The sequence below is a fragment of the Lathamus discolor genome, chromosome Z (genome assembly GCF_037157495.1).
Source record: "Lathamus discolor isolate bLatDis1 chromosome Z, bLatDis1.hap1, whole genome shotgun sequence".
Lineage (NCBI taxonomy): Eukaryota > Metazoa > Chordata > Aves > Psittaciformes > Psittacidae > Lathamus > Lathamus discolor.
The window spans coordinates 78156705-78171733 of NC_088909.1; the positions used below are offsets into that span (position 1 = coordinate 78156705).

At 37.7% G+C, this 15029-nt stretch overlaps 1 protein-coding gene across 6 annotated transcripts in view; it reads left to right on the forward strand.

The window, feature by feature from the left end:
- The window catches only part of MPDZ (multiple PDZ domain crumbs cell polarity complex component), a 93349-nt gene that overhangs the window by 33343 nt on the left and 44977 nt on the right, over positions 1–15029 (forward strand). For 4 of the 6 annotated variants that reach the window (XM_065661285.1, XM_065661286.1, XM_065661290.1 and 1 more), the window contains exons 13-20: positions 534–613; positions 1326–1472; positions 2694–2861; positions 3814–3999; positions 6720–6929; positions 8917–9033; positions 11338–11496; positions 14064–14345. In XM_065661285.1, the coding sequence (XP_065517357.1) occupies positions 534–613; positions 1326–1472; positions 2694–2861; positions 3814–3999; positions 6720–6929; positions 8917–9033; positions 11338–11496; positions 14064–14345 (1349 nt within the window). The remainder of the gene's footprint in view (positions 1–533; positions 614–1325; positions 1473–2693; positions 2862–3813; positions 4000–6719; positions 6930–8916; positions 9034–11337; positions 11497–14063; positions 14346–15029) is intronic. The other 2 variants (XM_065661287.1, XM_065661289.1) reach the window with 2 other exon arrangements.

Genomic DNA, 15029 nt, shown 5'->3' on the forward strand with positions numbered 1-15029 from the left:
AATGAAAAACCCCCAGATTTTTTTAAAGCTTTCCTTGGAAACTCTCTGCAAAATGCAGAGTCTTCCAAAAGGACCAGAATGCAATATCCCATATGTAAGTATTTCAGCCATTTCCCTGAATCAATCTGATCAGCCTGCATACAGCCTGGTTTAACAGGTGCCTGGGGCATGCATGTAGCTTCTTCATGTGTTTTGTGCCCATTATCTTGTAAGTTGAATTAAATTCACTAAACACTGAGGCTAGTTTAAATACATGTCCTGCCTTCCGAGCCCTGCATACCAACCCTTTTGACTGAACTTCATGTCTTTCAAAATAGTTAGTTTTGGGATCTGATGCTATTTTGCAAGTTTTTCCTGTGAAAAACCTAAGCCTGGTAAGACAAAACATGCCAAGTTTTTAGTCATATTTAGGACAGCTCTGGCATCATGGGAATGGTTGTGTAGTCTTGCATGGTTCATATACTTTATCAGTTTTATGGATATATACAGAATATTTTATTTTTTGTCACAGTAATCTCAGACATAACTTTTAGATTTCCAGCTAACTACTACAGAAGAAGCAGCTACAAAGGCAAAGTGGCAGAGGATTATGGGTTCGAATTACGAAATAGTGGTAGGTAAACTTTGATTACTATTATTAAATGCCCTTTGATCTGCCCACTTATTATGTTGCTAACAGAGAAATATGTTTGTATTGTATTTGTTCCTTTATTTGTAAAAATCATACGTCTTCTCCTTAATCTGTTGATTTTATTTTGCTTATTTTTAATACAGTCTAGATTTTTTTTTTAGTGATATTAAGAAAATAATTACAGGCTTCTTAAATTATTGTTTCTATGAGTATTGCGTCACAGACTTCCTAGCTTCAAGACAATAAGTGTCTACTAAAGAAAAAAAGTAGTATTTAAGGTGAATTTTGAAGCTCCCTTTATTAACCAAAGCTGAAATGTCCTACCCATTCTGCATATTGAATAAAATGCTTGATGTAGTGATTTAAATAGTGCATAAGGCATTTACTATAGATACAATTGAAAAGCAGTATCTGAGTTTAGGACTTTACTTCAAAATCAAATGCCAGAACTGTAGTCTCTACAAAGGTATATATTTTCAAATTTATTGTTGTCATACACAGTTGCCACTTGTTTATGTTGAAGTGATATGTGATCAAAATTTCAATTTTTACCTGACTGTCTCCATTACACATGGCAATATTTCTGTTTTCTCATTTCTGGAATATTCATCTCATTTTATGTAAATTGAAACAGAAAGTAATAGGTATGGTTGTAAATATGTCAGAAGTAACAATTTCTTAATCTTTTTTTTAGGTGGCTGTAGTTAACAAATATAGTGAAAGCAGTGGATTAGGGATAAGCCTTGAAGCTACAGTGGGACATCATTTCATCAGATCTGTCTTACCAGAGGGGCCAGTTGGACGAAGCGGCAAGCTGTTCAGTGGAGATGAGCTGCTGGAAGTAAGAAAAAGTACTACTGTATCTTAGTCTGCATTCAGTAAGGTTTTTGAGCAGTCACTTGCTTCTCACAAGTTATGACTTCGGGGATGTAGCGTACCTAACTGCCTACTAGCTGTGAACACAAGTGCTTTAGCAGTTGTTTCGTCTGTGCTTATGTATATCTATGTGAGTGCATACACTTACATGCATTTCTTAGCTGATAGCTTATTTTTAAGATAGTTCAAGGTCACCAAAAATGTATAGCTAGCAAAAGCATTAAGATTTAATTGGAATATATCTATACAATGTAGGGACTTGTCATTGTTTAACCCCACCTGGCAACTGAGTACCACACAGCTGCTTGCTCACTCCCTATCCCCTCAGTGGAATGGGGAGAAGAACTGGAAATACATAAAACCTGTGAGTAGAGGTAAGAGCATTTTAATAATTAAAATAAAATACAATATAATTTTAATAATGAAAAGGAAAATCACAAAAAGAGAGAGAGAACTAAAAAAACCCCCAAAACAACAAACAGCAGCAATGCACAATACAATTGCCAACCACCTGGTGACTGATACCCAGCCGTACCCGAGCAGCGATTTGCCCTTCTGGGTAATTCCCCCAGTTTATATACCGGGCATGATGTGCTGTGGTATGGAATACCCCTTTGGCTAGTTTGGGTCAGGTGTCCTGTCTCTGCTTCCTCCCCTCCTCACTGGCAGTGCATGAGAGACTGAAAAATCCTTGATCAGGGTAAGCGCTACTGAGCAAGAACTAAAACATCGATGTGTTTTTGGCACTGTTTTCAGACTAAAGCCAAAACACAGCACTTCACCAGCTACTAGGAAGAACATTAACTCTGTTCCAGGCGAAACCAGGACAGGACTAAACACTTGTTTACTTTTTAAAATAATTTGATTAGAATTAAAATCAGAATTTATTTCATATGAATGCAAGAAAAATGAAATGTCAAAGTATGGGTGTTTGTAGGGTGGTGTCATGCAATTTACGAGGCTATCCATTCAGTTCAAAATTTACTTTGGTGCTAATTCTGAGCACCAAATTGAGTAGAAATTAAGGGTTGACAATGTCTGTTAGCATGTTTTTTTGTTGTGTTTTATTTTTTTTTTTGTTTTAAATGAGGTGATTAGTGAGTTGCATTTTTTTTTACCCATTTTTGTTCAATGTGCTTCTAAATACTGTGTACTTTTAAACACTATGTGTTCTTTATTTATTGAGGTGAATGAAATATCTTTGCTTGGAGAAAACCACAAGGATGTGGTCAATATCTTGAAAGAATTGCCTGTTAAGGTGACAATGGTGTGCTGTCGTCCGGTAGCTTCTCCCATCACTCACCCAGAAGTACTGGAGAATCTAAGTCTATCTGAGGTTCAGCTCACAGAAAAGGTATTTTGTCATAAAATATCACTGGGCGGATGACTATTTCCTTGAGAAAAATCTCATCAAGTTCTTGTACAAGATTAGACTTGCAACCAGATAAATCGAATGAGGCAAATTGTGTTCATCAACTGTTCTTTAGGCCAGCAGTCATTCGTGGTAGGCCATGGGCAGAAATACTAGATGCAGGTCTATCTATGTCTGTCTAAGTACTTTGCTTCTGTTGTATAGGTGGGCCATGGGGGTATGGCAAACTGAACTGTATGTTCTTTAGCATATGAATATATTCAGTCTGGTTTTGAACTTTTGGGGTTTGTGTTGGTCAGAGTTGTATGTGCATTCACTGGCAGAAACATGTCTGCCACTCATAAGTCCAAATCTCTGGGCAGCATGATGTATTAAGCATGTCAGTATGGCTTGTTATTGCTTTGTATACTATACTACAGTTGTATGAAAACAGACACAGTTAATTCTGAGTTCTGGACAAGGCACCAAGTTCAGTTTATAGATGATATGCTTTTCTGTGAAAGCAAGTGAAGAACATACTTATGTGTATGTATGTGTATATGTGTGTTTCCTTTTTTTAAAAGTTCTGACTCTTGTCAAAGCTGTTATATTAAAAAAGCAAGGCATATTTTTAGACATACTGCATAATAGTGGAGATTTCTTATATATTTTAATACATATACTAATGAAGTTCTCTGAAGTTTGACAGAAATTCCATTTTGTAAATATTTTTTCTAGTGAGGACTTTCATATGTTTGTAGCATACCTGTCTTGTTACAAGGACAAATGAATTTTGTGTTTATCAAATTTGTTCGTTAATTCTGCTGGGTACTTTCTCTGTGTTTAGAGATGCATCAGTTAGTTTTTATCTTGTTTATTGGGAAAACAGTTTTGTCTCTGCAGATTCACAAAGATTTGATTGAACATTGATTGTTGAACATTCACCTTTTCTTAGGCTCACGTAGATCTTGGGTTCATTGGCTCCTCTGACACAGAGGGAACAGCTTTGGAAATAACTGACGAGGGTCAGAGAATGGAAGAGGTGCAAAGCTCACCTTTGGCAATGTGGGAAGCAGAAGTACAGCACATTGAGCTGGAGAAAGGGAGTATAGGACTTGGATTTAGCATATTGGACTACCAGGTAACTTTTGCACTCCTTTCTTGTTGCAGTCCAGAATACTTTGTATTGGATCTTGCAGTATGATTGAAGTACTTATTTTGAGGGTAAACATTAATGGAAACCAAGCAATACAGTAAAGCTAAATGGTTATCGCTATTGGTATCACTATACTATCTGGCACTATTGGCATCCTACTAGCTACGTTACATATATTTCGTACTGTGTCAAGACTACAGATTCTAACGATAATGGTAATTCTGGTCCAGAAAAACAGATAATCAGATATCGGAATAGATAATTCAGAAAGCTAATCTTCTAGTGCCCCAGGGGCAATGAATGGTGTAGTCAGAATATTCAGGCATTTAGTCATGTATTTTGCAGCTGTGGTGAAGTACTTAGGGCAAGATCCAATAAAGGACTTAGGTACTTAAAACAGGATTTACTAAAATCCAGAACTGCGATTCTGAAATCCCTTGCTTAGCTGCTGTCTGTGCAGGACATGCCTAAATGCCTTCATTCATTTTGTGTTTGACTTCAGAATTCCTAAGTATTTCAAGCTGTGATTCTTGTATCTCGATGAACCTCAGCGCCTGTCTCCAGTCTGAACTTGGTCAGGATCCCAGGATCCTCGTTAGGATCCTCCTGTTCCTAGTTGTCACAGTGGATAATTTTTATTCTGACTTTAAGTAATTCCTGTTGTGGTCAGCATAGGCTTTTGCTGTTTGGTGGTGCTGCAGGATCTGGTCTCCTCCCAGGTATCTGCTGGATCTAGTTCTTAAGGGTGTATGCATCTGCATCTGGAGGTCACTTCAGGGTAAAAATTACGCCTGCAGAGCATGGTTTAGAATTAATCTATGCCTCAACAGTATTTTGTATTTGCACACTGATAACAGTGAATAGCAGAGTAGTTCAATAATCTGAAGGATACAGGCATAGTCAATTATCTGTTTTATGAAACAGTGGTTACTTTTTAATGTGTTACTCAAGATGCTCTGGAGTGAGACACCACAGATGAGCCTAAGTATTTGGAGTCCACATCAGCACAAAGTAGTGTATGTTTGCTTCAGCCTCTTCTGAAGCATTGACACAAATGCTCTTTGTCTACTGAACTTTGTTTATGGATGGTAATACTGAAGGGTTGTGGGAAATACCTTAAATTGTTGAATATATTTTGCAAAGGGGAGTTTGACCATATCCTACAGCTCTAGTCAGATTTCTGAAACTTACCTTTTTTTGGTGTTACAGTATTTGTGATTTGTCCTATTGTCTTTCCTTTGACATGTGGTTAAAGCATTTCAGGGAAGTTTCTGCTTTCATCTGAGACTGTGAAAAATAAGATTACAGTGAGATTCATCTTTCTATTTTGCTGTTTCAATCAAATTTTCGATTAATTTTCAATGAACAGTGATTAAAGTTAAGGACAGTTATGTTCATACTGATATGTTCCTCGTGTCTTATACAATGCCAGGCTTGTAGGAAAGTCTACATAATTTCTTACCCCAGGGAAGACTGTTGCATAAACTACAGAGGTGATTTTTATTTTTATTTTTTTTTCCAAAAATGTGTCATGCAGTGTCATCTAAAGTGACAACATAAATACTTGTTAAAGTAGTGAGGGAGATGTCAGTGTTCAGGCTTAAGCACTATCTCCATCAATGCTAGTTTTATTGCTCCATGGCATTCTTCTTCCTGCATTAACTGCCATGAAGTTTTAAGCATCTTGTCAGTGTCCTTCCCTCTCTCTGTGCTTCTCTCTTACATTAGCTTTCAACAGTCTTCCGTTCCTGTGATTTACAGTGCTGCCTTGATGATGTGCATACTTTCAGATGTACATTTTGGCACAGAAACTTACTACAGCTGCATGCCAGTTTGTAGATATTTAATTTTCTTTTGTTATCAGTAAAGCTGGTAATTATTACATTTCTGTTTTTTAATGTGCATTTACACAAGTGAATTGCCATGTGTTGGGAGTATTAACATGGAATAATGTTCCTTGTGAATGTAATTCTATAGGCATGATGCAAATGTGAGCACCTCTGATAATTGTTATTACAGAATCTCATGTTCCTGTTACTACTATTTGATGCTAGCATTTTTATAAAAATCAGTGCATTGGAGGATGGGGACTTCAAAGCAGTTTTCTTCTTTAAAAGCAAACACCACTTTGTTGTGTCCTGTTGATTAGTACTTTATTGGTATGTTCCCATGTCCTGTAAACTGTTTGATGAGGCACGCATAAGGACTTGCCTCTTAGAAAGTACTTTCTCAGCTGAGCAAGATCGGGTGCCATGGAGTATAAGAGTTATTGAAAATAACACATGCACTCTGGTGGAACATGATGTTTAACTTGCCTTAGTCTTCACTGCCCAGCTGTGTTCCCAGACCACTGAGTGTAAGGGAGGATGAAGTCTGCAACAAGTTAATTGCAGTAGCAAGTATTTGAATTTTTGGTGTGTAATTACTTACTACAGTGCAAATAGCACTCTGCAATTTAGCAGTATTTTATGCTGGAGATACCTTATGGGACATCACCTAGAAAGGAGTCACAATTTTTACATTTAAGAATTAAAAATAGGTGAGTATAAATGTGTGGGCAGTATGGGCAGCAGGGGTCCTTCCTGCTGAGGTTTCATCTGAAGCAGAGCTCCAGTTTCTTTGTTGGATTAATAAAAGCTCAGCATAAAAATTCAAGATACGAATGTGTAAATAAAAAAATGAAATGTTTTTCTTCCTTTAATTAGGATCCTGTTGATCCAGCGAACACCGTAATTGTGATTCGCTCATTAGTTCCTGGGGGAGTGGCTGAGCAAGATGGCAGACTTCTTCCTGGAGATCGGCTTATGTTTGTCAACGATACCAACTTGGAAAATGGCAGCTTGGAGGAAGCAGTACAAGCACTGAAAGGAGCCCCAACAGGAACAGTTAAAATAGGAGTTGCCAAACCACTGCCTGTAAGGATTTGGGAATTGAATGGGTACATTTCCTTTTTGTCATTTAACCTGGTGCATGATGATCCTGACATCTGCAAACACTCTGTATGCTTTGGAGTACAGCTGGGTAGCTCAAAACATCCGGAAGCTGTCTTTAACATGTTCCTATATCTCCTATATCACGACTAGTGCAGTGATTGCAGGACCTAGCAGACCTATCTTGTAGCTGAGAAAATGGCGAAGCACCTTTCAACCAGCACAGTCTTTCAGGGCTGAAAGTTGCCAGGCATATTGTACCCTTTACAGGGTTCTCTGAATGTGTGAGATGGTGATGTAAAGTCATTTTTATGTGATTTGCCAGGAATTTGCCTATTCCTTTGTAGTCTTTGTATTTAGAATGCATGCTTTATGTATAAACAGTGATGAGTATTCTTCAGTTCATATAGCTCAAGCTGATTATCTTAGTATAGCTATAAATACTTTCAGGCTTGATTTTAGAAGGTAGTCTGTAACAATTAGAAGAGTGAGGTTAAGGAGACCTAGGGTTACTGGGATAGTGTATCATTAAGGATGCCAGTGGACTAGTATTCCTAGTGTGTTAAATTAAAATCAGTAGAATGGCATCTTAAGAGTACCCCTTTGGCTAGTTTGAGTCAGGTGTCCTGTCTCTACTTCCTCCCAGTTTCTTCTGCCCCTCCTCACTGGCAGAGCATGAGAGACTGAAAAGTCTTTGATCAGGGTAAGTGCTGCTGAGCAAGAACTAAAACATTGGTGTGTTTTCAGCATTGTTCTCAGAATAAAGCCAAAACACAGCACTGCACCAGCTACTAGAAAGGAGAAAAAAATAACTGTTACAGCTGAAACCAGGACATATACTTGAGATGTCACCCTAAAAGAGAAAGTGCGTGAGGGTTTTGTTTCTGTTTTCAGCAGTTTGTAAACATGCAGCTTTTGCATTTCAGTATTCCATGTATTATGCTTAATCACTGGCTTCTTTGATTGAATAATCACTGGCTTCTTTGTAGTACTGGATAAAGACACCGAACATCAATTTATGTTGAAAAACTACTGGTATACAGTCAGAATTGAGTTTTGTTCTTTTGAGTCTGTTCTACCTAGCAGATACAATATTAAAATACAGATTGTGGATTCAGTGACCAGCAGCTCCAGGGAGGTGATTCTGCCCCTCTACTCTGCTCTGGTGAGACCCCATCTGCAGAACTGTGTCCAGCTCTGGAGTCCTCAGTACAGCAAAGGTGTGGACCTGTTGGAGAGGGTCCAGAGCAGAGGCACAAAAATGATCGGGGGCTGGAGCACCTCTCCTATGAGGAAAGGCTGAGAGAGTTGGGGTTGTTCAGCTTGGAGAAGAGAACACTCAGGGGAGACCTGATTGTGGCCTTTCAGTATTTAAAAGGGGCCTGTAAGAAAGATGGGAGAGACTTTCAGCAGGGCTTGTTGTGACAGAACAAGGGGTGATGGTTTTAAACTAAAAGAGGGGAGATTCAGGCTGGATGTGGTTCTGGGCAACCTGATCTAGTTGAAGATGTCCCTGCTCACTGCAGGAGGTTGGACTAGACAACCTTTAAAAGGTCCCTTCCAACCCAAATGATTCTATGATTCAGTCTCCTTGCCTTCTGACAAGATTACTCTGCAGCTAGCAAGGTTGTAAAGGCCTCTGCTATTAGGCTCTTTCCCTGGTGGCAGTTTTGGTATATATTTAGTAAGAGGAGAAACTGAAAATGAGTTTTGAATAAGCTGTGAGCTGTGTGGTATAGCTGGATAGTCCTTTTTCTTTATGTGGGGGTGTAAAATGAGATGTGAAGCTGAATCAGTTCAGATAAATTGGAAAAAACGATGTTGCTTTACCTGCCTAATGCTGTGACTAATTCAAATGAACTCTTTGCTCCATTTGGTATTCATTTGCCTCACTGAACTGCAACACAAAACGCACTGTGCACGTCTTGTGTCCTGGCCACTCATCCAACTCAGAGCTTCGTTCTTTCTGCAGCTTTCACCAGAGGAGGGCTATGTCTCTGCTAAGGAAGATTGCTTTTTCTACGCTGCCCAGTCACTTGAGGAGGAGGGGCCAGCTGATGCAGCCCTCTTCCATGCTGAGCTGGCTCTGGTTAGTGGCCCGACTTACAGAAGATTTCTTAAGTCTTTGCATTTTGTAACGAAAGGGGTTGCTTTGTCACTGCTCGTGCTTATTTTTAGTGTTTACTGTCACCACATTACTCATCCACTGTATGGGATGGAACCTGAACTGCTAGAAACTGGCATCTGGAGATTTTCGCTGTTTGCATGAGCTGTGAATCTGGCCTGTGATATGTTAGTTGCTGGAAAAGAAGGAAATATTTTGCTGAGATTTTCAAAAGTGCATGGCTATTCACTTTTCCTTGCATGCACTCAGTATCCTTTTGAAAATCTCACCTTGTGTAGGGAAATATCCGTGTGCTTATTTAATGAATAAATCTTTTTGCCTATATAGCATAGTGCATCACTTCTCTACCTTGAAAATTTTTTGGAACTCAATTTTTGCATGTAAGCCAGCCTTACAAGGAATGGTGTGTATCTTCAAAAGCTGCCAGTGCTTCCTCCTAATGGTATTTAGGCTTCAGCATCAATCAGTGATTATGAGATTTGCAAGGTCAAAAGTTGTTCACTTGTACTAACAATACAGCTTACCTGAGCATTCAGTGCCTTATATAGCCCAGAAGTTACCAGTAAGAACTCAGATGAAAAAGGCAAGGGAAACACAACTCTATAAAAAACAAAAACCCTAACCAACCAACCAAACCCCAAACCAGAATATATAAAAAAATATTCTGAGAAAAAGTATTCTGAGAATGTCTTCTCATGGTTATTTCTACCAATCTGAATTTGATATTGAAGTTATTTGGCCCTCATTTTTCAGGAACATGGGTAGGAAGTAGTTTCTACTGAACACTAGAACTTAACTAAGCAGAAAAAGAGCCCAGCCCCAAAACCTAACAAAAATCTGAAATGGATCCTTATAAGGCAAAAATCTCTGAGTTGCAGCTTCCAGTACGTTTGCTGTTTTTTCACATTTGCGAAATGACAAGCTGGTTTTAGTAGCTTGTTTTTAAGCAAGACAGCCCATTTTTTCTGCAGTTTGTTACCTTGGTACAGTAGTTAGATAGTAGTGTTTGCCTTCTGTTCATTGAGAAGAAGTAGGAATAAGCTAGGTTATACATTGTACATATCCTTTTATTAAAGATGTGTTGAAAAGATCAGATTAAAAGTTAAGTATTTAGAAATTTTACTTCTATATGTGATCCATACAAAAATTGAAATTATGAAAGAACAATGAAAATATATGGCAGGTAATAGTTAGATTTTCAACTCTGTCAACTAATTAAATGTGCAAACTATGAAAATGAATGTGCAGTCACCGATTTGGAGATGTTTGCAGAGTGCACTCGTGAAATACTGTTTTTCATAGCTAAATCTAGCCTCAGATTCTACAGATCTGTCCCAGTTTTTCACAATCCATTTTTTAGAGCATACCTTCGGAAACACTAGTCTGCATTTCCAGAAGATGGGCTGAGAGTAAGCTACACCAAAGGAGCAGTTTTAATTAGATGTTAAGGTTTTAGGGTTGAGGCAATTAAAAAATGGATCATTTGTACTCCAGAAAGGAATCAGTAAGTTCAATCACTGAAGACTGTGAATGTGCAGATTGTGATTGTGTTGTGAATCTGACATACAGAATTCATAGTATGATTCACCACAGAGGCATACAAAAAGTACTGCTCATGTCCATGTCTTTTAAAAATTATATTTGTCTTGTAAGACAGAAGTCTTCGTATTAGTCATATTGTCAAATTTAACATATTTTGGAAATCATAAAAATAATGTCTTCTATTTTTCCTCGTAAATATATTGGAAAGCATCGCAGTTTCCAGAAGATTATTTTTTGTACCCTTTTAAAAGCAGCTGAACCTTTGAAGTTAGGTGGAGGCGACATTCCTGACAAGTGGCTCTTAAGCGAAGCTCATAATTTTTTCAGTGCTAATTCTTGTAAAATCAAATTAGAAAGAAAGAAAAAAAAAAAGTCCTAAAGAAATCAAAATGTTGACGTCAGGGAGCACAGCAGAATTCTTCCAACACCTCATACTTCTATTAACAGCCATGAGCCTGCCTTAGCCCTGCAACTCATTCCAGTTGAGACACACTTTACTTCAGGTATTCTTTGCAACCTCTGAAGATGTAGTAACATGAATCGTTAACAGGAAGCAGAAATCTTTCCTACTGTGCTGTGCAAGTATAACTTCAATGTAAAACGTGGAGGGGAAAAAAGAAATACAAGATAAGTGTCAGTCAGCGTGTAGTGGCTGAGGTGCATGTGTCCGGGGCTTATGTGGTGTGAAGGTAACAGCCTGGCTGATTGAATTGCTTTTATTGTTAGGTGGACTCCAGCGAGGCAGATCTAGCGGATGAGTCCACCTTTGAATCGCAGTATTCTCTAGAGAGTGACGTGTTCCAGGCTTCAATGATAGCTCTTCATGGCAGTGCCTGTAGCGGTGAGCTGAACTACACCTTCTGTCTTCCATTGTCAACTCCCAAGGTAAAAAGGAGGATAGTTTTATTGATAAAAAACTTTGATTATAAGTGTGAAAAGCCTATATTATTAGATATGTTTTATGTCATCCTGGTTCAAACTGCGCTATTTGTTACCAGGTTAAAGTAGTTTATGGTATAGCTGGTGTCTTTTAGACAGACAGACATCTGTGTTGAAGAGGGAGGCAGCCAGAAGGTTGAAAGCTTGTATTTTTATTTTCTCTAGCCAGATGAAGTGTGGTGAGGTGATTGTAGTGTTAAAGCTGTGGTGAGCAGTCTGCTACAAAAAGGTTATTGTTATTACCTAAGAGCATAGCAAACAGTGGTAACACAAAATAGCTGCATCATTCTACAGTATTTTAGGTATAAAGAGCAAGTTTTCATCCTAAGCTTTGCTTTTATGCTTCATAGTTGATATGTTTGCTAATTAATTTACTCTGTTCTGGAATGAAATGTTCATATGGTTACTGTAATTAAAAATCAATCCATATATTTCAAATCACTGATTGTTAATATTTATTTAAAGGCAGTAAGGGAAGGTAAGTTCTTTAAGAGTATTGAGATCAGCATCTTTTTTCTTCTAGTCACATACCCATAATGACTTGTTTGTATCAGAGTTGATATTTAATGATTCTTGATGGCTTTCCATGCTCTTTTTTCTTTACAGTCTTGACAATATAGAGATATGTTTTATTTTGATCCAGAGGTTTCCAAGTAATTTCTCCTAGCGGTCATCTTTGAAAGCATTGTGGGGATTTCTTCCGTTTTTTTGCAGTCTGTGGTCTTGGAATACAATAGCTGCTGCTTCTTCTGTCACACTTGAACTTCAGTAGCTCCCTTTATCCTTCTGGAATATGTTCAGTCCTTCTAAAGCACTGGTTGGAAAGCTAAATTCATCTTCTAATGGTTTCTCCTAATCCACAGAAGAGCACATCTCTGCTGTGCCAATGGGACAGATTGCTTTGTTTAGCTCTGTAATTGTTACTTAAACGGATTATGCATTTTGCATGCTGAGAAGCGTTTTATGAGATAGAGGCTGGATTTACATTATATGTCATGCTGAGGCTCTAGAAAGTCTTAAGTTATTTTCAGCATTGACTTAAAAATGGCTTTGGTTCTCATGTTTTTTTAGGGATTATGCTCCAGACTTTTCAGTGTTCCTCTCTGTTCACCAGTATGAAGTATTACGTTCTCATTGAGTAACATTTTATACTCTGTGGTTATGAATTACTTCAAAAAGTAAATGTGGCAAGAAAATCTGTTCATTAAAGAAGAGTTCTGAGCAAATGAAGTACTGTAAATATGAAAAAAATGCTGTTCAATGCTGAATGCAGGGGCATTTCAGCTATTTCTGACCTCAGGGCAGTTGGCAGGTTCTGAATGCCTGTGGTGTCACTTTTAAAATAAGTGATGAAAAAACTTGAAGTGACTCAAATTCTTTAATGAGGCCACATGTTGCTAAAGTTACAAATTCCTGAAGTCATGTTTGTCTTCAAAAATTACAGCATTGCCTTTTCTTAAAGAGAAACAAAAATTAATATGGGCATATGCTGCAACTTTAATATGTATATGTGGCATGTGGAATAAATATTGGGAATTATCTTGTTCTTGTTTTCATTGTTGTGGAAATGGATACACACCAGACTTAAAAGTATATGTCCCAGCTGTCTTTGAAACCTTACAGAATAATGTAAATACAGTTCTGATGTTCTGTTTTCCAAAAGGTAGGAAATTATGCCATTGATTGTATCATGTGGATTAGTTGTATTTAGGCTTTGCTCAGTTATCTTCTCAGATATTACTTAAACCACTTACTTGCATGTGAACCTTTTCTCATGATTGTCTGGGGACATAACGAGCATGTATGCACTTTATGAAAGATGAGAAAAATTAATTCTAATGCCCTTGATAGAAAATGTTGCAAAATATCCCAAAATCCTGGGAAACATGTTTTTTTCACTTTTTGGAAAGGTGATAGAAGAATTAATAGGACCAGTGGATAACAACCAAGACAGATAGAGGTAGACATTCTTGCGATTACGTTTACTGCATTTCAGAGAAGAATCCCTAATATAGATACAAAAATCCCTAGTATTGGTACGTCTAAGTCTGTAATATATCCTTGTAATATCTATTGGCCTACATGTTTTTAAAATTACTTATTTTGAAAGCTCAGCTAGAGAATATTTGAAGATTTTTATTTTTTTTTTCCAGGAGGTTGTGGTTATTGAAATCTCTTAAAATATTTGAAATGCAGGACCTTGAAATCTTGAAAGTCTAAACAAATTTTGTGTAGTGAACTTAATCTTAGTAATGCAGCTTTTTGTTAGTGGAGAGCTATTGATGAGTATCAAATAAGAATTTAGCCTTTGCAGTAACTTATTTTCATTGATTTTTGGTATTTTAAAAAGAGAAATTGGCTGAGGAAGCAAGTAAATGTTATAGTAAAATGCTTCATGTTACAACAGATATGTTTAAATTCTGTGTGATTATTTTCTGTTAAAGATTTTAGCATGAAATGTAGTTTATACTGCAAAGTAATGCTGATTGTTCATTGCCCCCTGTGTTTAATAGTCTGTTGGAGAGGAATGTTCAAATGCTGCAGCCGATTTCCATGTGTCTGATGAGAATCTGTACAACATGGATCTGAATCAGAGAGAGCAAAAGTCTGTATCAGAGAATAGCCTGGAAACTGCCACTGGTTTTACTAAAAAGGATGTTCCGCCGCTGGATGTTTCAGATACCAACCAAAATGAAAGTGAAAACACAGCAACATGGACTGGATCTCAGAAAACATCAGAAATTACACTAAGTGCAGGCCTTGCTACTACCATGCAGCTTGATGCCACTGGAAAAGTAAAGATTTCGGGGTTTTTTTAATAGTCATTAAAAAAAAAAATCTATGTAAAGGCCGTATTACACCATAGTATCTCCTCCAGGAATTGATGCTGGCCAACAACCGTATATGGTTCTTTCATTATAAATGTACAGTAGATGTCGTAGCTTACATCCAATTTGCAACTTTCCAAAGCACAAGATAATTCCTGGTGTCTAGATAGTAATCTCTTAGAGTGGCAGTACAGAGGTATGTAAAAGTCTGTGCTTACCTCACAGAAGTAAACTGTCTTGGACTACAGTGTGCCCTTTGAGCATATTCCTTGTTAGCCTCTACAGAAGTGTGGGTGCAAGGAGGAAGTGAATGGCTGAAAACCAGGCTTAGGAAGCCAAGGGGGAGTGATGTAACAACCTGTATCCTGGTGTTTGTGCAAGCCTGTGTGGTTCAGCTCACAAGCTGACCTCTGACACCACAGTGTGCAAACATAATATTCCTTTATATGACAGTCACTGTGACGTATTTTTCTTCTGTTCAGTGATTTACTAAGAAATTCTTTAAAGAGCTGCAGTTTCTTGCAGCAGTTGTTATTTTAGCACTGCTAGATTGTCAGGCATTTGTGGTAAACAAGTCTGTAAGCACCTGAATTCAGCCCACTAATTTCAAGTGCGTTACTGAAGTCCTTAAATTTAAAGCATACCTTGCGG